Raw genomic sequence first — 24,011 nt, 5'->3', positions numbered from 1 at the left:
TGGACTATACTACAACATAAAGAAAACAACAATCCTCACAACATCATGATAAATGGAGACAAAATTGAAATTGTGAAGGATTTCATTTTACTTGGATCCACAATCAACGCTCATGGAAGCAGCAGTCAATAAATGAAACAACATATTGTATTGGGCAAATCTGCTGCAAGAGACCTCTTTATAGTGTTATAAAGCAAAGATGTTACTTTGAGGACTAAGGTGTGCCTGACCCAAGCTATGGTGCTGTCAATCACCTCAAAGGCATGTGAAAGATGGCCAATGAATAAAGAAGACTGAAGGAGAATAGATGCTTTTGAACCATAGTGTTGGCAAAGAATACTAGATACACCATGGACTGCCAGAAGAACGAACAAATCTATCTTGGGAGAAGTACAGCCAGGATGCTCCTTAGAAGCAAGGATGGCGATACTTTACCTCACGTACTTTGGACATGCTATCAGGAGAGACTGGTCTCTGGAGAACAACATCGTGCTTTGTGTAAGTAGAGGGTCAGCGAAAGACCCTTTCTTGAGAACACCCCACCTGGCAACACACTTCTATTAGTACCATAAGCAACACAGGATAAAATAAGCAAAATAAAAACAATGACACAATCTTTCACACTGCAAATCAAAACTACTACTTTCACTACTGTCCCACTCAGCAATAAGAAATTAATTAACTCATGGTAGATATGTACAACTTATTTTATAAATTTTAGTTCTACTGACTGAAGCTCATAAATATGCTGGAGTTGAGAATATAAATTAAAAAGTCCTTGACTCTTAATATTACATATATGCTTTATATACAAACTTTTTATAAATATATTTCTTTTTCTTAAAGTATTCTTAAACATAATGATATAGGTGTTTAGTGTCATAATTAACGATTCAGGGTTACAGAAAGCCAAGGTTAAAATACTGTTCACAACTCACAATTGCCAAAAGGTAGAAATAACCTAAATGCCTATCGACAGATTAATGGATAAATAAAATGTGGTATATACATACAATGGAATATTACACAGCCCTAAAAAGAAATGAAGTCCTGATGCATGCTACAACATGGATGAACCTTGAACACATACTGAGTGAAATAAGTCTATCACAAAAGGACAAATATTGCATGATCTCACTAATATGAAATATCTAGAATAGGCAAATGTATAGAGACCAAAGTGGTTACCAAGGGTGGACGGAAGAGGGAAAGGGGAGTCATTGTTTAGGAAGCACTGAGTTTCTGCTTATAGTGATGGAAATTTGACCACAAATATTGGTGACAGTTCTACAACATGATTGATGAAATTGATGTCACTGAATTGTAAAAAACATCAAATTGGCAAGTGTTGTTACATATTTACATGCATGTTGTTGCTAGGTGCCGTCAAATCAGTTCCAATTCATAGAGACCCTACGTACAACAGAACGAAACACTGCCTGGTCCTGCATCATCCTCACAACTGTTGCTATGTTTGAGCCCATTTTTGCAGCCATGGTGTCAATCCATCTCATTGAGGGTCTTCCTCTTTTTCATGGCCCCTCTACTTTATCAAGCGTGATGTCCTTTTCCAGGGAATGGCCACTCCTGATAACATGTCCAAAGTACATACATAAATATAAATCTAAATATATACAATAAAAAAAAATACTGCTGCATCTTAAGTCACTATGCACAAAAAGTAATAGGATACTACACAGCAAGAAGCACTTTTTTTAAATGTTGGAGCCAAATTGATACAAATATTTTCACAAATCCCTCTATAAAACTAATCAAATGAGATAACAGTGGTGGGAAACCTAGCATATTTGAGAAAATTTTAACTAGTAAAAACTTAATTCTAACTTTAGAAAAAAAAAATGTACTCTACAGTATAATTCTTCAAGAGAACTGAACTGAATATGATCATGTAAACACCAGGAAATATTATATCCAGGTACCTTGAAATTTTCATAATGTAAACAAAAAGTGGTTTAAATTGGATAAATCCGAAAAACAAGTATGTGGGAATTTCTTCGATCATACTTGCAACTTTTCAGTATGTTTGAAGTTATATCAAACAAAATTATATCAAAATTAAAAGTTACCAAAAAACTAATTTATGCACTCAGGGGCAGCCGTCAGCCCCCTACCTTGCTCAGCACCTAGTGCCGTACTGCAGCCGCTTGCTCCAATCACTCCTACATAGTCCTGCCTGTCTAGGACTGTAGGTAAGAGTCTACACCACACACTTGGTGACAGACAACCTGAACACCTGATCTGAATCCACACAAGAAAAGAAAACGGACTCCTGGGCTCACACATCTCGTAGCAGCTCTAGAGCTTCAAAGACACCAACAGCCAACGTAGCTCACACACCCAGCCTATTTGGACATCTCAAAACAAAACAAAAGGCTAGGACACAGTAAGCAAATACACAACAAATAAATATAATAACTTACTGATGCCTCAGAGACAACAGTCAATATCAAATCACATAAAGAAGAACAAGTTGACTCCAAGCAACCAAAACAAACAGCCAGGAAATATTCTGGAGGAAGAGAGGGTCTTGGAATTACCAGAGGTAGAATTCAAAAGATTAATATACAGAACTGTTCAAGAGATCAGGAAGGAAATTGGCAAAATTCAGACCAAGCCAAGGAACACACAGATAAAGCAATAGAGGAATTGAGGAAAACAATACAAGATCAGAATGACACATTTAACAGGTTGCAAGAATCCATAGGGAGACAGCAAATAGAAATCCAAAAGAGTAACAATAAAATTTCACAATTAGACAACTCAATAGAAGGTCATAGGAGCAGAACTCAGGAAATGGAAGTAAGAATTAGTCAGACTGAAGATAAGGCACTTAACACCAATATATGTGAGGAAAAATCAGATAAAATAATTTAAAAAAATGAAGAAACCCTAAGAATTATGTAGGACACTCTAAAGAGGAATAACCTATGACTGATTGGAGTACCAGAATGGGAAGGGATAACAGAAGACACAGGGAGAATTGCTGAAGATTTACTGGTAGAAAACTTCCCTAATATAGTAAAAGACAAGAGGATATTGATCCAAGAAGCCCACACATGGTCACCAAGACTTACTATAATCAAACTTGCCAAAACCAAAGATAAAGAGAGAATTTTAGTAGCAGCTAGGGATAAACAAAAAGTCACCTACAAAGTAGCGTCAATGAGACTACTCGGTAGAAACCATACAGGCAAAAAGGCAACGGGGTATCATATATAAAGCCTTGAAGAATAAAATTTCCAGCAAAGAATTATGTATCCAGCAAAACTGTCTCTCAAATATGAAGGCAGAATTAGGTCATTTTAGATAAACAGAAGTTAAGGGACTTCGTAAAAACCAAATCCAAAGTACAAGAAATATTAATGGGAGTCCTCCAGTTAGAAAATCAATAAAATCAGAGAACAACCCAAGACTAGAACACAGGACAGAGAAACCAGATACCAACCCAGACAGGGAAGTCACAAAAATAGGTGAAAGCTAAAAAACTGAAAATGGGAAAACAGATGTCAATATGTAAATGATGACAACGTTAAAACAAAAAAGAGGGACTAAATAGTGCAGTCAAAGAACTTCATATGGACAGAAAGTTAAGGCGATATAAAGAAAAAAAATATTGATTTAAACATAGAAAAATAAAGGTAAAATTTAAGGTAACCACAAAGGAAACTAACAAATCTACCCATCACAATAAAAAAGAAGAAAAACATAAAGACGCAGCAAATATAAAATCAACAATAATGAAAAAGAAGAAAAGAAAATGCATAAAGAAAAATCTCACAGAAAATTAAGAGGAACAAAGGAACTGTCAACAACACACACAAAAAAAAGACATCGAAATGACCGCACTAAACTCATGGTATTGTTGTTAGGTGCCGTTGAGTCGGTTCCGACTCACAGCGACCCTACGCACAACAGAATGAAACACTGCCCGGTCCCGCGCCATCCTTACAATCGTTGTTATGCTTGAGCTCATTGTTGCAGCCACTGTGTCAATCCATATCGTTGACGGTCTTCCTCTTTTTCACTGACCCTGTACTTTGCCAAGCATGATGTCCTTCTCCAGGGACTGATCCCTCCTGACAACATGTCCAAAGTATGTAAGACGCAGTCTCACCGTCCTTGCTTCTAAGGAGCATTCTGGCTGTACTTCTTCCAAGACAGATTTGTTCTTTTTTTTTGGCAGTCCATGGTATATTCAATACTCTTCGCCAACACCACTATTCAAAGGCATCAATTCTTCTTCAGTATTCCTTATTCATTGTCCAGCTTTCACATGCATATGATGCTATTGAAAATACCATGGCTTAGGTCAGGCGCACCTTAGTCTTCAAGTTGACATCTTTGCTCTTCAACACTTTCAAGAGGTCTTTTGCAGCAGATTTACCCAATACGATGTGTCTTTTGATTTCCTGACTGCTGCTTCCATGGCTGTTGATTGTGGATCCAAATAAAACGAAATCCTGGACAACTTCAATCTTTTTTTTTTTTTAATGATAAACTCATACTTATCAATAATTACACTGAATATAAATGGACTAAATACACGAATAAACAGAGGGGCAGAATGGATTTAAAAAACATGATCCGTCTGTGTGCTGCCTAAAAGAGACACACTTTAGACTCAAAAAAAAAAAAAACTAAAACTCAATGGATGAAAAAAAAATATATCAAGCAAACAAAAACCAAGAACAGGAGTGACAATGTTAATCTCTGACAAAATAGAATTCAAAGCAAAATCCACCACAAAGGATAAGGAAGGACACTATATAATGATTAAAGGGTCAATATACCAGGAGGACATAACAATAATAAATATATATGCACCCAATAACAGGGCTCCAAAATACAGAAAACAAATTCTAACAGAACTGAAAAAGAGAAACAGCTCCACAATAATAGTAGGAGACTTCAACACACCACTTTTGGTGAAAGACAGAACATCTAGAAAGAAGCTCAATAAAAACACAGAAGATCTAAATGCCACAATCAACTGATGTGACCTCACAGACATACACAGAACACTCCACACAACAGCAAGCAAGTATACTTTTTTTTCCAACGCACATGGAACGTTCTCTAGAATAGACCACATGTTAGGCCACAAAGCACGCCTTAAAAGAATCCAAAACATCGAAATATTACAAAAGCATCTCCTCTGGCCATAAAGCCATAAACGCAGAAATGAGTAACAGAAAAAGCAAGGAAAAAAATCAAATACACGAAAACTGAACAATACCTTGCTCAAAAACTACTGGGTTGTAGAAGAAATCAAAGATGGAATAAAGAAATTCATAGAACCAAATGAGAATAAAAACACATCTTACCAGAACCTTTGGGACACAGCAAAAGCAGATCTCAGAGGTCAATTTATAGCAATAATTACACAGGTCCAAAAAGAAGAAAGGGCCAAAATCAATACATTAACCATACAACTCAAACAAACAGAAGCAAAAGAAGCCCTCGGGAATCAGAAGAAAGAAAATAATAAAGATTAGAGGAGAAATCAATGAAATAGAGAATAGTAAAACAAGTGAAAGAGTCAAGAAGACCAAAAGCTGCTTTTTTGAAAAGATCAACAAAATCAATAAAACACTGGCCAAACTGACAAAACACAAACAGAAGTGGATGCTAATAACCCAGATAAGAAATGAGATCAGCAATATCACAACAGACCACACAGAAATTGAAAGGATCATAACAGGATATTATGAAAAATTGTACTTTAACAAATTTGAAAACCTAGAGGAACTGGACAAATTTCTAGAAACACACTACCTACCTAAGCTAACACCAACAGAGGTAGAAAAGCTAAGTAAACGTATAACAAAAGAAGTGATTGAAGAAGTAAAAAAAATTCCCAACAAAAGACACCCTGGCTCTGACGGCTTCACTGGAGAATTCCACCAAATTTTCAGAGAAGAGTTAACACCACTATTACTAAAGGTATTTCAGAGCATAGAAAAAGATGGAATATTCCTAAACTCATTCTATGAAGCCAGTATAACACTGATACCAAAACCAGGTGAAGACACTGCAAAAAAAGAAAATTACAAACCAATATCCATCATGAACATAGATGCAAAAATTCTCAACAAAATTCTAGCCAATAGAAATCAACAACATATCAAAAAAAAACAAAAAAATTCATCATGATGAAGAGGGATTGAACTGGGGTATGAACCAGGTATACATGGATGGTTCAACATTAGAAAAACAATCAATGTAATCCATTAAATAAATAAAACAAAAGAGCCACATGATCCTATCAATCCATGCAGGAAAGGCATTTGACAAAGTCCAATATCGACTTATGATAAAAACTCTCAGCAAAACAGGAATAGAAGGGAAATTCCTTGACACAATAAAAGGCATTTACACAAAGCCAATGGCCAACATTATCCTAAATGGAGAGAGTCCAGACAAGGATGCCCTTTATCACCACTGTTATTCAACATCCTGCTAGAGATCCTATCCAGAGCAATAAGGCAAGAAAAAGAAATAAAAGGCATTTAAATTAGTAAGGAAGAAGTAAAACCATCCCTATTGGCAGATGATACGATCTTATAGACAGAAAACCTCAAAGAATAACAAGAAACAACTGGAACTGAGAAGATTTCAGCAAAGTACCAGGATACAGGAATCAGCTGGATTCCTCTACACCAAAAAAAGAACTCCAAAATGAAAATAACCAAATCAAAACCATTTACAATAGCCCCCAAGAAGATAAAATACTTGGGAATAAACCTAACCAGAGACATAAAAGATCTATACAAAGAAAACTATAAGACACCATTGCAAAAAAAAAAAGAGACCTACATAAGTAGAAAAACATATTGTGCTCATGGATAGGAAGACTCAACATTGTGAAAATGTCAACTCTACCCAAAGCTATCTACAGATCCAATGCAATCCCGATACAAATTCAAATAGTATTTTTTAACAAGATGGAGAAACAAATCACCAACTACATATGGAAAGGGAAGAGGCCTCAAACAAATAAGCATTACTGAAGAAGAACAAAGTAGGAGACCTCACACTACCTGATTTTAGAACCTATTATACTGCCACAGTAATCAGAACAGCCTGGTACTGGTACGACAACAGATACACAGACCAATGAAACAGAAACGAGAACCCAGATGTAAATTCATCCACCTATGAGCAGCTGATATTCAACAAAGGCCCAAATGGGGAAAAGACAGTCTCTTTAACAAATGGTGCTGGCATAACTGGATACCCATCTGCAAAAAAAATGAAACAAAGCCCATACCTCACACCATGTACAAAAACTAACTCAAAACGGAAAAAAGACCTAAATATAAAATCTAAAGCGATAAAGATCATGTAAGAAAGAATAGGGACAACACAAAAAGCCCTAATATAAGCCACAAACAGAAAATAAAACATAACTAACAACAACACACAGCATAGGGGAAGTCAGCACAACGGAATTAAATCAAAAGCTAAGAAGTTTCCTAAACACAATCGAACACTTCAAGGGACAGTGCAGCAAGGGTGGGGGTCTGGGGACCATGGTTTCAGGGGACATCTAAGTCAATTGGCATAACAAAGTTTATCCAGAAAATGTTCTGCATCCGACTTTGGTGAGTGACATCTGGGGTCTTAAAATCTAGTGAGCAGACATCTAAGACGCATCAATTGGTCCAACCCCCCTGGGGCAAAGGAGAATGAAGAACATGAAAGACATAAGGCAAATATTGTCCCAAGAGATAAAAGGGACCACATAAGCCAGAGACTCCAACAGTGTAAGACCAGAAGAACCAATAACCACCCTGGCAGGGAACACAACAGAGAGGCCCTGATGGAGCAGAAGAAAAGTAGGGTACAGAACTCAAATTCTAGTAAAAAGACCACACTTAATGGTCTGAGACTGGAGGAACCCCAGAAGACATGACCCCCGTACTCTCTGTTAACCCAGAACTAAAACCATTCCCAAAGCCAACTCTTCAAAGAATAGACTGGACTATAACACACAATGATACTCATGAAGAGTGTGCTTCTTAGTTCAAGTAGATGCAGACTAAATGGGCAGCTCCTGGATGGAGGTGAGATAAGAAGACAGAAAGGGATAGGAGCTGGCTGAATGGACACGGGAAATTCAGGGTGGAAAGGAGGAATGTGCAGTTATATTACAGGGATAGGAACTAGGACCACATAACAGTGTGTGTACACATTTTTGTATGAGAAACTAACTTGAGCTGTGTCATGGGTTGAATTATGCCCCCCAAAAACGTGTGTATCAACTTGCTTAGGCCATGATCCCCAGTATTCTGTGGTTGTCCTCCATTTTGTGATTGTAATTTTACGTTATAAGGATTAGGGCGGCATTGTAACACCACCCTTACCCAGGTCACCTCCCTGATCCAAGATAAAGGGAGTTTCCCAGGGGTGTGGTCTACACCACCCTTTTGTGTGTGTGTGTAAGTTTACAAATCAAGTCAGTCTCTCATACAAAAATTTATATACACCTTGCTATATACTTCTAATTGCTCTCCCCCTAATGAGACAGCACACTCCTTCCCTCCACTCTCTCTTTTTGTGTCCATTTGGCCAGCTTCTGACCCCCTCTGCCCTCTCATCTCCCCTCTAGACAGGAGATGCCAACATAGTCTCATGTGTCTACCTGATCCAAGAAGCTCATTCTTCTCCAGTTATCATTTTCTATCCCATTGTCCAGTCCAATCCCTGGCTGAAGAGCTGGCTTTGGGAATGGTTCCTGTCTTGGGCTAACAGAAGGTCTGGGGACCATGACCACTGGAGTGCTACTAGTCTCAGTCAGACCATTAAATCTGGCCTTTTTATGAGAATTTGGGGTCTGCATCCCACTGCTCTCCTGCTCCCTCAGGGGTTCACTGTTGTGTTCCTTGTCAAGGTAGTCATCAGTTGTAGCTGGGCACCACTAGTTCTTCTGGTCTCAGGCTAATGTAGTCTCTGGTTTATATGGCCCTTTCTGTCTCTTGGGCTCATGATTACCTTGTGTCTTTGGTGTTCTTCATTCTCCTTTGCTCCAGTTGGGTTGAGGCCAATTGATGCATCCTAGATGGCCGCTTGCTAGCCCTTAAGACCCCAGACGCCACTCTCCAAAGTGGGATGCAGAATGTTTTCTTAATAGATTTTATTATGCCAATTGACTTAGATGTCCCCTAAACCATGGTCCCCAAATCCCTGCCCCTGCTACACTGGCCTTCGAAGCATTCAGTTTATTCAGGAAACTTCTTTGCTTCTGGTTTAGTCCAGTTGTGCTGACATCTCCTGTACTGTGTGTTGTCTTTCCCTTCACCTAAAATAGTTCCTATCTGCTATCTAAATGGTGAATACCCCTCTCCCTCCCTCCCTCTTCCCTCTCATAACCATCAAAGAATATTCTCTCCTCTGTTCGAACTATTTCTCGAGTTCTAATAACAGTGCTCTTATACAATGTTTGTCCTTTTGCAACTGACTAATTTCACTCAGCATAATGCCTTCCAGATTCCTCCATGTTATGAAATGTTTCACAGATTCATCACTGTTCTTTATCGATGCATAGTATTCCATTGTGTGACTATACCATAATTTATTTATGCATTCATCCACTGATGGGCACCTTGGTTGCTTCCATCTTTTTGCTATCGTAAACAGTGCTGCAATGAACATGGGTGTGCATATATCTATTCATGTAAAGGCTCTTATTTCTCTAGGATATATTCCAAGGAGTGGGATTGTTAGATCTTATGGTAGTTCTATTTCTAGGTTTTTAAGGAAGCACCAAATTGATTTCCAAAGTGGTTGTACCATTTTACATTCCCACAGCAGTGTATAAGTGTTCCGGCCCCTCCACAACCTCTCCAGCATTTATTATTTTGTGTTTTTTAGATTAATGCCAGCCTTGATGGAGCGAGATGGAATCTCATTGTAGTTTTAACTTGCATTTCTCTAATGGCTAATGATTGTGAGCATTTCCTCATGTATCTGTCAGCTACCTGAATGTCTTCTTTAGTGAAGTGCCTGTTCATATCTTTTGCTCATTTTTTAATTGGGTTGTCTTTTTGCAGTTGAGTTTTTGCAGTATCATGTAGATTTCAGAGATCAGGTGCTGATCGAAATATCATAGCTAAAAACTTTTTCCCAATCTGTAGGTAATCTTTTTACTCTTTTGGTGAAGTCTTTGGATGAGCATAAAAAGAAAGTGTTTGATTTTTAGGAGCTCCCACTTATCTGGTTTCTCTTCTGCATTGTTTAGTAATATTTTGTACACTGTTAATGCCATGTATTAGGGCTCCCAACGTTGTCCCTATTTTTTCTTCCATGATCTTTATTGTTTTAGATTTTATATTTAGGTCTTTGATCCATTTTGACTTAGTTTTTGTGCATGGTGTGAGGTATGGGTCTTGTTTCATTTTTTTTCAGATGGATATCCAGTTATGCCAGTACCATTTGTTTAAAAGACTGTCTTTTCCCCCATTTAACTGACTTTGGGGCCTTTGTCAAATATCAACTTCTCATACATGGATGGATTTATGTCTGGACTCTCAATTCTCTTCCATTGGTCTACGTATCTGTTGTCATACCAGTACCAGGCTGTTTTGACGACTGAGGCGGTATAATAGGATCTCTACACCACCTTTTATCTCTCAAGAGATAAAAGGAAAGGGAAGCAAGCAGAGAGTTGGGGACCTCCTACCACCAAGAAAGCAGCACCAGGAACAAAGCACATCCTTTAGACACAGGGTCCCTGTGTCTGAGAAGCTCTCGACCAGGGGAAGATTGTGAACAAGGACCTTCCTCCAGAGCCTACAGAGAGAGAAAGACTTCCCCTGGAGCCAACGTCCTGAATTTGGACTTGTAATCTACTAGACTGTGAGCAAATAAATTTCTCTTTGTTAAAGCCATCCACTTGTGGTATTTCTGTTATGGCAGCACTAGATAACTAAGACAAGCTATAAACTTTCACCTAAAGCACGAAAATAAAATAAAATAATTAACAATGCACAAACACCAGACGAGAAACTAGGTAATTGGGAGCTCCTAAAAATCAAACACTTATGCTCACCAAAAAGATTTCACTAAAAGAGTAAAAAGACAACCTACAGACTGGGAAAAAATTTTGGCTACAACGTATTCAATAAGGGTCTAATCTCTAAAATCTACAAGATCCTGCAATACCTCAACAACAAAAAGACAAACAACTCAATTAAAAAATGAGTAAAGGAAATGAACAGGCACTTCACCAAAGAAGACATTCAGGCAGCTAACAGGTACATGAGGAAATGCTCACGATCATTAGCCATTACAGAAATATAAATCAGAACTATGAGATACCATCTCATCCCAACAAGGTTGGCACTAATCCAAAAAACACAAAATAATAAATATTGGAGAGATTGTGGAGAGACTAGAACACTTAAGAACTGCTGGTGGGAATGATTTCTACTTTGGAAATCCATTTGGTGCTTCCTTAAAAAGCTAGATGTACCATATGATCCAGCAATTCCACTCCTTGGAATGTATCCTAGAAAAATAAGAGTCGTCACAGGAATAGATATATGCACACCCACGTTCACTGTAGCACTGTTCAGAATAGCAAAAAGATGAAAACAACCTAGTTGCCCACCAACAAATGGATAAACAAATTACGGTACCTACACACAATGGAATACTACACAACAATAAAGAACAATGATGAATCCATGAAACATGTCACAACATGGATATATCTGGAAGGCATTATGCTGAGTGAAATTAGTCAGTCACAAAAGAGCAAATATTGTATGAGACCACTATTATAAGAACTCAAGAAAAGTTTGAAACACAGAAGAAAACATTATTTTATAATTGAGAGGGCGGGGAGGAGGGGAAAGGGGAATTTACTAACTAGACAGTAGACAAGAACCATCTTAGCTGAAGAGAAGTATTACCAATCACCAATCTGACATAAAGGGTCCTTGTCTTTTCCCAAGTAAGAATACATGCGAAAGACAAACTTTATCTTCAGCAAGCTTTATTTTGCTTGAGTCAAGCAAAAGGAGTCAATGGGGGAATAAGCCTCTCCAAGAGGCTGACTCAAAATAGGAAGAAATGCTAGGACTTATACGGGTTCAGTGGAGACAACAGTGTAATGAATATTTAGTGGGTTTCTTTCAAGAGCTGGGTACTTCTCAGAATGGCAGTGCATGTTAATTCGGTTGCGTGCGCATCTGGAATCCAATATGGAGCTCGATGATATTCAAGATGGAGTCCTCTCATCAGCCCTTGGCATCACTTATTAAGGGATATAGCACAAGCACACTGATCTCTGGCGCTACGTCGCCATCTTCAGACGGCTAAGGAAGGTTAAACAGCAGTCACGCTATTCTTCTGCACATGCGCATGCGGTAGCCTAAAAAGGGGGAAAAGAACTAGAAAAACACTAAGAAGGAGCTAGTAATTCATGGGTTGTTTCAATCTTATCTCATGTTGACAGGCTGTGGTTCCTGTTTACCCAACTTCTAGATGGTAGTCTTTTAACCACCCTTTTGGTCTGCCAACACAGTTAACACTATCTGTCTCAGAAGGGCAACACAATACAGGGGAAGTCAGCACAAGTGAACTGAAGCAAAAGCCAAGAAGTTTCCTGAACACAACCAAACATTTTAAAGGACAGGGTAGCTGGGGCTAGGGCCTGGGGATCATGGTTTCAAGGGACATCTAGGTCAATTGGCATAACAAAGTTTATTAAGAAAATGTTCTACATCCCAATTTGGTGAGTGGTGTATGGGGTTTAAAGCTTGTGGGCAGCCATCTATGATGCATCAATTGGTGCCAATCCACCTGGAGCAAAGGAGAATGAAGAACACCAAAAACATAAGGAAAATATTAGCCCAAGAGACAAAACAGCCACATAAACCAGAGACTCCATCAGCCTGAAACCAGGAGAACTAAATGGTGCTTGGCTACCATCAATGACTGCCCTGACAGGGAACACAATAGAGCAGGAGAAACATGCAGAGCTGAACTCAAATTCGTGTAAAAGACCAGACTTAATAATGGTCTGACTGAGACTGGAGGAACCCCTGAAACCATGGCCCCTGGACATTCTATTAACCCCAAACTAAAACCATTCCCGAAGTCCACTCTTCAGACAAAGATTAGAATAGAGTATAAAACATAAAGTAATACTCATAAAGAGTGTACTTCTTAGTTCAATTAGATACAGGAGACCAAATGGGTGGCTCCTGTTCGGAGACAGGACGAGAAGACAGGAAGGGACAGGAGCTGGTTGAACGGACACAAGAAGCCCAGGGTAGAAAGCGGGACTATGCTGTCACATTATAGAGACTGCAACTAATGTTACGTAATGATATGTGTATAAATTTTTGTATGAGGAATTAACTTGAGCTGTAACCTTTCACCTAAAGCACAATTAAAAAAAAAAACAACAAACTCATTTACTTTCTTTGTAGAAATGGGGGCAAGGGGGTGGGAAGGGGGAGGGATAAAAAACAGAAAAGCCAAAAAGAAAAAATTATTCATTATCCAGTGAGAGCAATTGTTAATAACTGAGTGAACAATTTTCTTGCCTTTTTTCTATGCCAATATACTATTTTTTTATAAAAAGAAGACTGCACCATACATATTAATTTGTAATTTTATTTTTTGAGGTAACAAATCATGAAAAATCTTTCCATGCCATTATTCTTTAGCAGCATCAAAAATTTATTTAGATGCTGAAATAGTGTAATTGCACATGTGAAATAAATCATTTACAATGGAAAATCACCGTCTCAATGTTTTAAAAAGTGCTTCAAAGCAAGGCAATTTTTAGGAGCATGAGAGTTTAAGAAATCTTACAGGGGCTTCTCAGAAAGAAATGAGCTTTATGATCCCTATTCATAAAAGGTGTCCAAATAAAATCTATTTGAGATTCACCTCTCTTTCCTTCCCTTATTTAACATGCACTCATTCATTCCTTCATGTGGAATATGAACATGATCCCCAAGGGAACTGCCTGTGTTACTTTCCAGCAATAAGACTAACATTCAGTAGCAAAAGGCAGTCATAACCGATCACTATTTGATAATGATCATCCAAATCAAAGATCGTCTAGTACTATGGTTACAATCAGACTGTAGACTCCAGAGCCAGAATGCTCAGTTAGAACCCAGGACACCTCCATTTCCTAGCTGTGTGATCTTTAGGAAGTTATTTAACCTCACTGTGTCTCAGTTTCTGTACCTGTAAAATGAGAATAATAATAGTATTTAACTCGTAAGGCAGTTGTGAGGAGTAGATGAGTTAACATATGTAATCTGAACAGTGCCTGACACAGAGTAAGCACACTATAAATGTTAGCTATTGTCATGGATTGAATTGTGTCCCTCCAAAATATGTGTTGGAAAGCGAGCCCCTATACCTGTGGATGTAATCTAATCTAATCTAATCACCTTCCATAATGTAATCAATCAGTTGAAGTCATACCAGTGTAGGGTGGGTCCTAAATCTAATCACTTCTGAGTTATAAAAAGAGCAGAATAGATAGAGAGACTCACAAGCATTTATGGCCATGGTTTCCTGGGCCATAAATGAAGCTCTGGTGGCACAATGGTTGAAAGCTCAGCTGTTAATCAAAAGGTCGGCCGTTTGAATCCACCAGCCACTCCTTGGAAACCCTATAGGGCAGTTCTACTCTGTCCTATAGGGTCGCTATGAGTTGGAATCAACTTGACGGCAACGAATTTAATCTTTATGGAAGGAGATTGCCAGGTCTTTCTCCCACAGATCTGCTAGGTAAGTTCTAACTGCCAACCTTTTAGTTAGCAGCCGAACACTTCACCATTGCATCAACAGGGTGCCTTGGTTTAAGTGACATTAATTAAGGCATTGGTCCTAGATTATATACTTATTTAGATACAACTTTAAAAGACATTCTGGGGTCAATTGGATAAATTTGAATATTGTCTGAGTACTTAATAACAGGAATATTTAGCAAAATGTTAAGTCAGGGGGGATGACTGACTGAAAAAAAAAAGCGAGTTTTAAAACAGTATCTATATATGTTTGGAAACCCTGGTGGCGTAGTAGTTACGTGCTAAGGCTGCTAACTAAAAGGTTGGTAGTTTGAATCCACCAGGCACTCCTTGGAAACTCTATAGGGTCGCTATGAGTCAGAATCAACTTGACGGCAACGGGTTATATATGTTCACCATACAATCCAGCAATCCCACTCTCAGGTATTTATCCAAGAAAAAAAGAAACCTATGAACACACAAAGACTTGTATGTGAATGTTCATAGCCGCTCTACTTATAATTGCAAAAAACTGGAAACAATCCTAATGCCTATAAACTCCCAAATGGCTAACAAATTGCACAATGAATAGCGACCCTATAGAACAGAGTAGAACTGCCTCATAGATTTGAACTGCCGACCCTTTGGTTAGCAGCCATAGCACTTAACGAATGGAATAGCACTCAGTAATAAAAAGAAATGGCCTTTCGATACTGCTCTTGACTGTGGTGATTACATAACTATATACATTTATCAGAACTATACGCTTAAAACCGGTAAATTTTACTGCATATATAAAAAAAAGTATACCTAAATTCAGCTGATTTTAAATATAATAAAAAAATTAAGACAGTTTGAACAGTTTAATCTTATTTTAGTTAAAATACCTATGTACATTTGTGGGTATGTATGTAAATACTTTTTTAAAAAATGCACAGAAAAAGTCCCAGAACAATATGTACTAAGAGTCATGATCACTGGGTATTGGCAATGTTATGGGGAAGGGGGTAGGGTGGCTTGTCTTACAGTATTTTTTAATTTTACGCTATGTGCAGGTGAAATTTCTGTATGATAAAAGGTTATTTTTTAAGTAAAGATGAGCTTTGATAACAAAAGAAAGTTTTCTTACATAAATGTTTATGGATTGTCAGTTATATAATTACAGTTATAATTGTGGAGGTAAGATGTTATTGCTAAAATAATATTTACAGTGTAAAAAAATTATTTTCTTTGGTTTATAGTCGATACACATTCAGTGAACACAATATGTTCCAGGCATCATATTTGGATCATATTCCATCTCTGGTTTCTTCCGGTACAAAATAATGATCTATCCCAGCTATTGAAGAGTCACCAAAATAAAAGTACTATTAAGTTCAAATAGTAGGCTTAAAAAAAAGAGCAATCACTCAAAGGAAACAAGAATTTTAACCATCAATTTTAATGAAAAAACATTGCTTCTGCTTTTAAGAGAAATAGGTAGTGAAAGAACAGCACACCAAATAAGAACTACGGAGCAAAAATAAAGAGCTCTGAATTACACTTTTATTATTTTTAATAACACAAAAACACTGTCAAACACTCTAGATTGCAGCCTAGATTTAGCAGGTTTTTACAGTACAACTGTGTGGTGTGAAAAAGTCTGTCTTTTTAAGTTCCTTAAGCACTCACAGGGATTTCGTGGGTCATAGAAAAGTGATGGGGACGGGAAGAGGTTTGTGGTTCCTTATTTGTGGGTTTGTGCGTACGTGTGTGTGTCTGCGGTTTGGGGGTATTTCCTCTTTCTTTTCTTTTTTGGCTTGATTTTTTTTTGTTGTTGTATTTGCTTGGCTTTTTGTTTGTTTGTGTTTGTTTGATTCGTCTCTGAGGTATTTTGGCTTGTTTTTTTTTTTTTTAACCAGACTTTTTAACAGAGGAAGATAAACAACAGATATCAAATACCTACCACATTCAAGGCATTGTTCCAAATGTCTACCTATGTCCTCTTTTATTTAACAATTCTTTGGAATGGATATTACCCTTCACATTACACGGATGAGAACACAGATGCATAAGAGTTAAAACGTGCTCAAGCTCAGGCAGCTAGTAAGTAGCAGAGCCAAGATTTAGAGATATGAATCCAGATCTGCATCCAAGTCCATACTTACATTTTCAAAGATTATTCTTCCTCACTTTTTTCAGGGAAGATTTGAAACAAAAAATTAGAATAGGCTACCACTAAACGATGAGTGCTCCCTAGACGCGAGGAGGCCAAGATTTGGGCTCGCTTACTTAGGACACATCATCAGGAAGAGCAGTCACTAGAAAAGGACATCATGTTTGGTAAAGTGGAGGATCAGCAAAAACAAGGGAAACCCTCCATGAAATGGACTGACAGGACAGCCACAACAACGGACTCAAACCTTCCAAGGATCATGAAGATAGCACAGGACCAGGCAATGTTTTCACTCTGTTATACATGAAGCCGCCATGAGTCAGAGCTGACTCGACAGCAACAACAAAATTATGAAATTAAAAGATATATCCAAAAATCGACTGTGTTTCTAAACACTAGTAATAACCAATATGACAATGTTCTTTTTCAAATTCCACTTGTAACATCAAGAATAAAACGGCAATAAATTTTAGAAAGAAGTGTAAGATCTGAACACAGAAAGCTTCAACATTGAAAGAAATTAAAAAATCTAAAGTGAAAAGACAACTCATGTTCATGGATCAGAATACTTAACGTTATAACATTATGATGAGAGGGTTCACACTTTCCACTTTCAACCTAACACAAAGCAGTGTGGTACTGACATCAGGACAGACATGCAGATCAACGGAAGAGAATTGAGAGTCCAGAAATAAACCCTCGTATATATGGTCAATTGGTTTTTGACAAAGGTGCGCTTATGGGTTGATTTGTGTTCCCCAAAAGATATGTTCAAGTCCTCACCCCATTACCTGTGAATGTGATATTATCTGGAAATAACATCTTTGCAAATGTAATTAGTTAACAAGAGGTTATAATGAAGTAGGATGGGCCCTAATTCAACCTGACTGGTGTCCTTATAAGAAGAGACACAGAGGGAATACCACATGTGAAGACAAGGCAAAAGTTGGAGTCATGCTGTCACAAACCAAGAAATGCTTGGGGCTATGAGAGCTGGAAAAGACAAGGAAGGATCTTCCCCTATTGTCTCTGGAGAGAACACAGCCCTGCCAACTCCTTCATTTTGGAGTTCTAGTCTCCAGAACTGTGAGAGAATAAATTTTTGTGTTTTAAGCCACCAAGTTGGTGTTACAGCAGCCCTAGAAACCTAATACAGATGCCAAGACAGTTCAATAGGGAAAGAAAAATCTTTTCGACACCTGGTAATGGGACAGATGGATATCCACATGCCAAACACTGAATGTGAACCCCTAACTCACATCATACACAAAAATGGATCAAAGATTTAATGATAAGAGCTAAAACTATAAAACTCTTAAAAACAGAGGAGTAAATCTTTGTGACCTTGGATTAGGCAGTGATTACTTAGATATGACACCAAAAGCACAAATAACAAAAGAAAAAATAAATTATACTTCAAAAAAATCTAAAAAAAAAAAAAATTTGTAACAAAGGACATAGTCAAGAATATGAAAAGATAACATAGTTCATAAAGAAAATGTCCTACATCCTGCTTTGGTGAGTAGTGTCTGGGGTCTTAAAAGTATGCAAGCAGCCCTCTAAGATACATCTATCGGTTCCATCCCATCCAAAGCAAAGGAGAATGAAGAAAACGAAAGACACAAGGAAAATATTAGTCCAAATGGCTAATGGACCACATAAACCATAGCCTCCACCAGCCGAAGCCCAGAAGAACTAGATGATGCCTAGCTACCACCACACACTGTTCTGACAGGGATCACAACAGAGGGCCCTGGACAGAGCAGAAGGAAAACGTAGAACAAAACTGAAATTCACAAAAAAAGGCAAGGCTTGCTGGTCTGAAAGAGACTGGAGGAACTCCCAAGACTATGGCTCCCGGACACCCTGCCACTTCAGAACTAAAGCCACTCCTGAAGTCCACCTTTCAGCCAAAGATCAGACAGGTCTATAAAACAAACAATAACACACACACGAGGAATGTGCTTCTTGGTTCAATCAAGTATACGAGACCAAATAGGCAATAACTGAGCAAAAGCAAAGACAAGAAGGCAGGAGGGACAGGAAAAGTGGATGAATGGATACAGGGAATCCAGGGTATAACAGGAAAGGGGGAAAGTGCCGACACACTGTAGGAATCGCAACCAATGTCACAAAACAATTTGCGTATAAATTTTTGAACGGGAAACTAATTTGCACTGGAAACTTTCACCTAAAGCACAATAAAAATTTTAAAAAAAAAGAATGTGAAAACACCCACAGAATGAAAGAAAATATTTGCAAACCATCAGGAAAATACAAATCAAAACTATGAGACACCACTTTACACCTACCACCAAAAACCCGTTGCCACTGAGTCGATTCCAACACATAGCAACCCTATAGGACAGAATAGAACTGCCCCACAGAGTTTCCAAGGAACACCTGGTGGATTCGAACTGCCGACGTTCTGGTTACTAGCTAAGCTCTTAACCACTACTCCACCAGGGTTTCGGCGAAAATTAGAAAGACAGATGATAACAAGTGTTGGCGAGGATGTGGAGAAACTGAAGTCCTCATAGATTGTTGGTGGGAATGTCAAATGGCACAGCACCTTGGGAAACAGTTTAGCAGTTCCTCAAAAGGTCAAACAGGGTTATCAAAGGAGTCTGTAATTCTGCTCCAAGGTATATAACTAAGATAAAGTAAAACATATGTCCATACAAAAACTCATTCATGAATTTCATAGCAACATTGTTCATAAAAGCCAAAAGAGTGCCCCCAAAAAAGCCCTCATGTCCATCAACCACTGAATGAATAAATAAAAGGTAGTATACAACTGCTGAATGAATAAATAAAAGGTAGTATATTTATATCATGAAATAATATTCAGCAATAAAAAAGAATGAAGCGCTGATAATGCTACATGAATGAACCTTCAAAACACTATGCTAAGTGAAAAAGGCATTTTATTACAAAAGACTACATATTGTATTATTCCATTATGTGAAATGTCCAGAATAGGTAAATCACAGAGACAGAAAGTAGATTATTTATTGCTGGGGGCTGGAGGAAAGGTGAATGGGGAATGACTGCTAACGGTTAGGGGGCTGGAGGAAAGGTGAATGGGGAATGACTGCTAACGGTTAGGGGGCTGGAGGAAAGGTGAATGGGGAATGACTGCTAATGGTTAGGTGGTTTCTTTATGGGGCACGAATACGCTCTAAGTAGATAACAGTGAGGGTTACACAACTCTGTGAATATACCAAAAACTACTGAATTGTTGGTGGCTCAAACCCATCCTGTGGCTCAGCAGGAGAGAGATCCGTCGATCTGCTTCCATAGAGATTACAGCCAAGAAAACTCTAGGAGACAGGTCTGTTCTTTCACACGGGGTAACTAGGAGGCGGAACTGACCTGTCGGCACACCACCACCACAACTGCAGCAAAAGGGTTAATGTTATGGCAGCTGAATTGTATCTCAATGAAGGTGTTTCGTACAAAGAAGACATAGTTTAAAAAAGAAACAAACCATAAGCTACAAAAATGACACATTAAGATAATAAAAAGCACCAAATTTTTCAATTGTTCTTCAGATGCAACGTCAACTCCAAGTCTTATCTTCCTATACATGCTTATTTTGCCCAGAGACCAAAAAGAAAAAACTAAGTGAAACCAACTAAATGAAATTCAATTTAATGAAAACAACAGCCCTTGAAATATCAAATAACTTTCAATCAAACAATTCTATTTTAGCATTGACTTTGAACTAAACGTAAGTCTCAATTTCAAAATATCACATAAAGACTACAAATACTCAGAGGTTTAAGCAAATTGCCAACTTTCCTGAATAGAGAAACAGCAATTCAGATTTGCTTTGATGAAAATATAAATATTTACCTGCCTGGAAGGAATCAAATCCTATAGCCTAGGGTTCCCAAATGGTGAACAAAAAGAAACATGCATTTTTTTGTTTCAGATTTTTGTTTCAGAATTAATTTTAAACTAGCTAGAGTATACATAGTTGATTTTTTACACTAAGCAATGTACACCCTGCTTTTGCCTAGAACATACTGAAAATATGTCATTATAAAGACACACAGAAGTTAAGTCTGGGGCTGAGAAAAAAATCACATATACAGGAAATCTGACAGGTATTAATCCCAAGAAGCTCCTGAAAGTATCTCAAGAACTCCTACTTCGGCAACTCCCTAGTCGTTTAGTCTTCCTACAAGTATTTACTGAACATCTACTATGGGCCAGGCACTGCCTCAAGCACCAAGATGAACTGCAAACAGAACAGGACCCTGCTGGCAGGAAGCTTACTCTCTAAAACAGTGCTTCCCAAACTCACCTGATCGTAAATAACAACTTCAAGAGCTTGTTTAAAAAATTAAAAATGTGCTCCTCTGCCTCAGGGAATCTGAGTCCGTAGGTCTGAGGTGCAATGTGAAACTTGTATTTTTATCAAGCCCTCCACATTATTCTTATGCCCTGGCTGGTCTAGGAGCCTCAAGAAAAGCTGAGACTCCAATGCTGGGGGCCATCCCATCCCATCCCATCCAGTTGGGCGCCCCACCTCCAAAGTTCACTTAGCTCAGCATTCTTCACCCTGACCGATACCTCAAACACATCACAAAGCTGGGGTGGATGCAACGCTTTCCAAAATCACTCAGCTGAGCCACGGACAGACTTGCTCCCTTCCAGAGGCGGGCAGCTCACTCCCTATGTGGCCCTCCGGGAGCTGGCTGCAACTGATCCCCCTCCGGCTGCCCGGACACCTGCCTCCTCGAGACCGCCGCCCCCTTCTCCCATGGGCCCCGGGTCCCAGGCAGCCTCCACGGCGGGGTCCGTGACTAGGGGGGCGCGCCGCGCGCGATAGATGCCGACTGTATACCGCGCCCCCCCCCCCCGCCCCGAGCGCGCGCGCACACACACTCCCGCGGAAACTGATGAGGGCGAGTAGTGGACTCGGTTCCGCCGCCTAAGGGCGCGAGGCACTGATGGAACTCGGGCAGCTGGGCGGCTTCCGCCTCCCGGGCACTCGTCAGCCGCGGAGGCCGGGCCCGCACCGACGGAGTTTCACAAAGAAAGTCTCCCGGCCCGCGCCCCTCGCGCACTCACCGGCGCCGGCGCCGGCGGAGACTCGGGCTCCCGGCGCCTGCGGCTCCGTGCCGGGGTAGGCCCGGGAATCGGCTCCGGCGCGGACGGCAGCGGCTGCTCCATCCCCGCGGGACCTGGGCCGCGTCCGCCTCGAGATAACGGTCCCGCCAGCTAGGCGCGCGCACCGGCCCCGCGCGCCATGTTCCCGCCGTGCCGCGCGCTGCCGCGGCACCCCCACCACCAGCACCACCGCGCACGCGCTCACTCCCCGCGTCCGTTCTCCGCGCGTAACCGCTGCGCTCCCCCCGGCAACGGCGCACGCGCGCACTCGCCGCGCCCCCAGCCGCGCGCCCCGCCGCGCGCCCTCCCGAGCCGGACGCTGTTCTCGGCGCCGCGCCCACCCCCTCCGCGCCTGCCCCGCCCCGGCCGGCCGAAGCGCACGCCGTTACCAGCTCGGCGCCGCCGCCTGCCGCGCTGCGGACGACCCCAGGCCAGGCCCGGCCCGTCGACCCATCCCCTAGGCTACCACCTTTTGCTTCACCCGCATCACGAGGCCTGGGGCGAGGGTCCGGACCAGGAGGGACTTTGGCCACAGGAAGCGCCGACGGAGGGACGCTGCTAAGGTGGTGAGAGCCCCGTCGCGGAGGTGTGCAAACACGTGCGGAAGGTGTAGGTGACAGACTGAGTGCCCGCATCCCCAGGAGGGCCAGGCTCAATGGAGAACCTGAGATCAAGTCTCAAACCTCCACTAACCCCTGCGTGATTACCGCGAGGTCTCCGGGACCTCATTTTCTCTTTATGTTGGGAGGACTCAACGAAATAATCCACGTGAATCCTCAACACCGCACCTAGCCCTTACCAGGGCTCTTAAGTAGTTTTGTTTAATGGGTAAGAACCAGGGCTCTCGGGAAAGGGCCATCCTGGTTTCACTTCTTACAAACGGTGAAACCTTGGACAAGGTACTTAAGAGGATCAGTTTCTACATCTGCAAAATGAGGAGACCAGCAGTACTATCTCACAGGGTTGATGCATGTAAGCCCCTGAGCCCAGTGCCTGGCACACACCCATCTCCACTGGTATAATTTTCCTTTCGAGACTCCTAAAAGTTTAATGAAAGGGGCGCTGCTCCCAAAGCCTGTGGTATAATTAGCTGGGAGTTCACCCAACCTCGGGGCTAGAGGGACTGTTACTTCCCGCATCTTCACTTTCCATTCTCTGCTCCAAACCTCTCTGAAAACCCTGAAGTTGGCAGAAAAACAACAGCTGAGAATGTTTTCCCTGCTAGGAGAGAGTCTCCAAGATTCTCTTGGAGTTTGTAAATGGCTGCAAACTCTCCTAAAGGACATTGTATTAATCTGGCCTCTTTCAGATACAGTGACACAAAACCTACTTCACGCTGGAGTAAACAAAGAAGAGAACGTATTAGACTGCAGGCATAGCTGAACCCAGGCATTCAACAAACCACCTCAGTCTTTCTCTAATCTCAGCTCAGCTTTCGTCTGAAGACTTCATTCTCATGCAGGTCCTTCCCACATAGTAGTTCAGGCAGCTCCTACCTCACATCTAACCAGACTGGCCACCAGAGGAAGCAGGGACTTTTCCCCAGTAGTTCCAGCCAAACTACCAAGGCTCATTCTCATTGGACACACTTGGGTCACATGCCCTTGCCTGAGCCAATCACCACAGCCAGATTGGCCAGACCTGGCTATATGGAACCCCTCCGGGAAGGGGATGGGGTCATCCTCTCAAGAAAGACATGGGTAGGAGAAGTGGGAAGAAGGATGCCTACCCCAGGAAAATAGGGAAAGATGCAATTACCAGAATTGGCATCAGGTGCAGGTTGATGCAGACAAGAGCTGTCCACTGCACCATTGTCCTGGCATACAGTGGAGTTTACCATGGAGCAACCTGCCCATTCTACAGAAAGGAGGAAGTGGAGCAGCAGTGACTGCAGCCGCTGGGAAAGCTCCTCCACCTATGTTCCCAACACCCTCCCCAGAAGTGTCATTCCT

General features: G+C 40.5%; 1 protein-coding gene across 1 annotated transcript in view; it reads right to left on the bottom strand.

Annotated features, from left to right (window-relative positions):
- The window catches only part of TTC28 (tetratricopeptide repeat domain 28), a 780,748-nt gene extending 758,604 nt beyond the window's left edge, over positions 1-22,144 (bottom strand). Inside the window, exon 1 of the mRNA XM_023559275.2 lies at positions 22,021-22,144. Coding sequence (XP_023415043.2) covers positions 22,021-22,122 — 102 coding nt within the window. The 5' untranslated portion in view covers positions 22,123-22,144. The remainder of the gene's footprint in view (positions 1-22,020) is intronic.
- Positions 22,145-24,011: the final 1,867 nt, after the last annotated feature.

This window comes from Loxodonta africana, chromosome 19 (assembly GCF_030014295.1).
Source record: "Loxodonta africana isolate mLoxAfr1 chromosome 19, mLoxAfr1.hap2, whole genome shotgun sequence".
Lineage (NCBI taxonomy): Eukaryota > Metazoa > Chordata > Mammalia > Proboscidea > Elephantidae > Loxodonta > Loxodonta africana.
The sequence above is the reverse complement of the archived record's forward strand: the minus strand, read 5'-3'. Positions and strand labels throughout refer to the sequence as shown.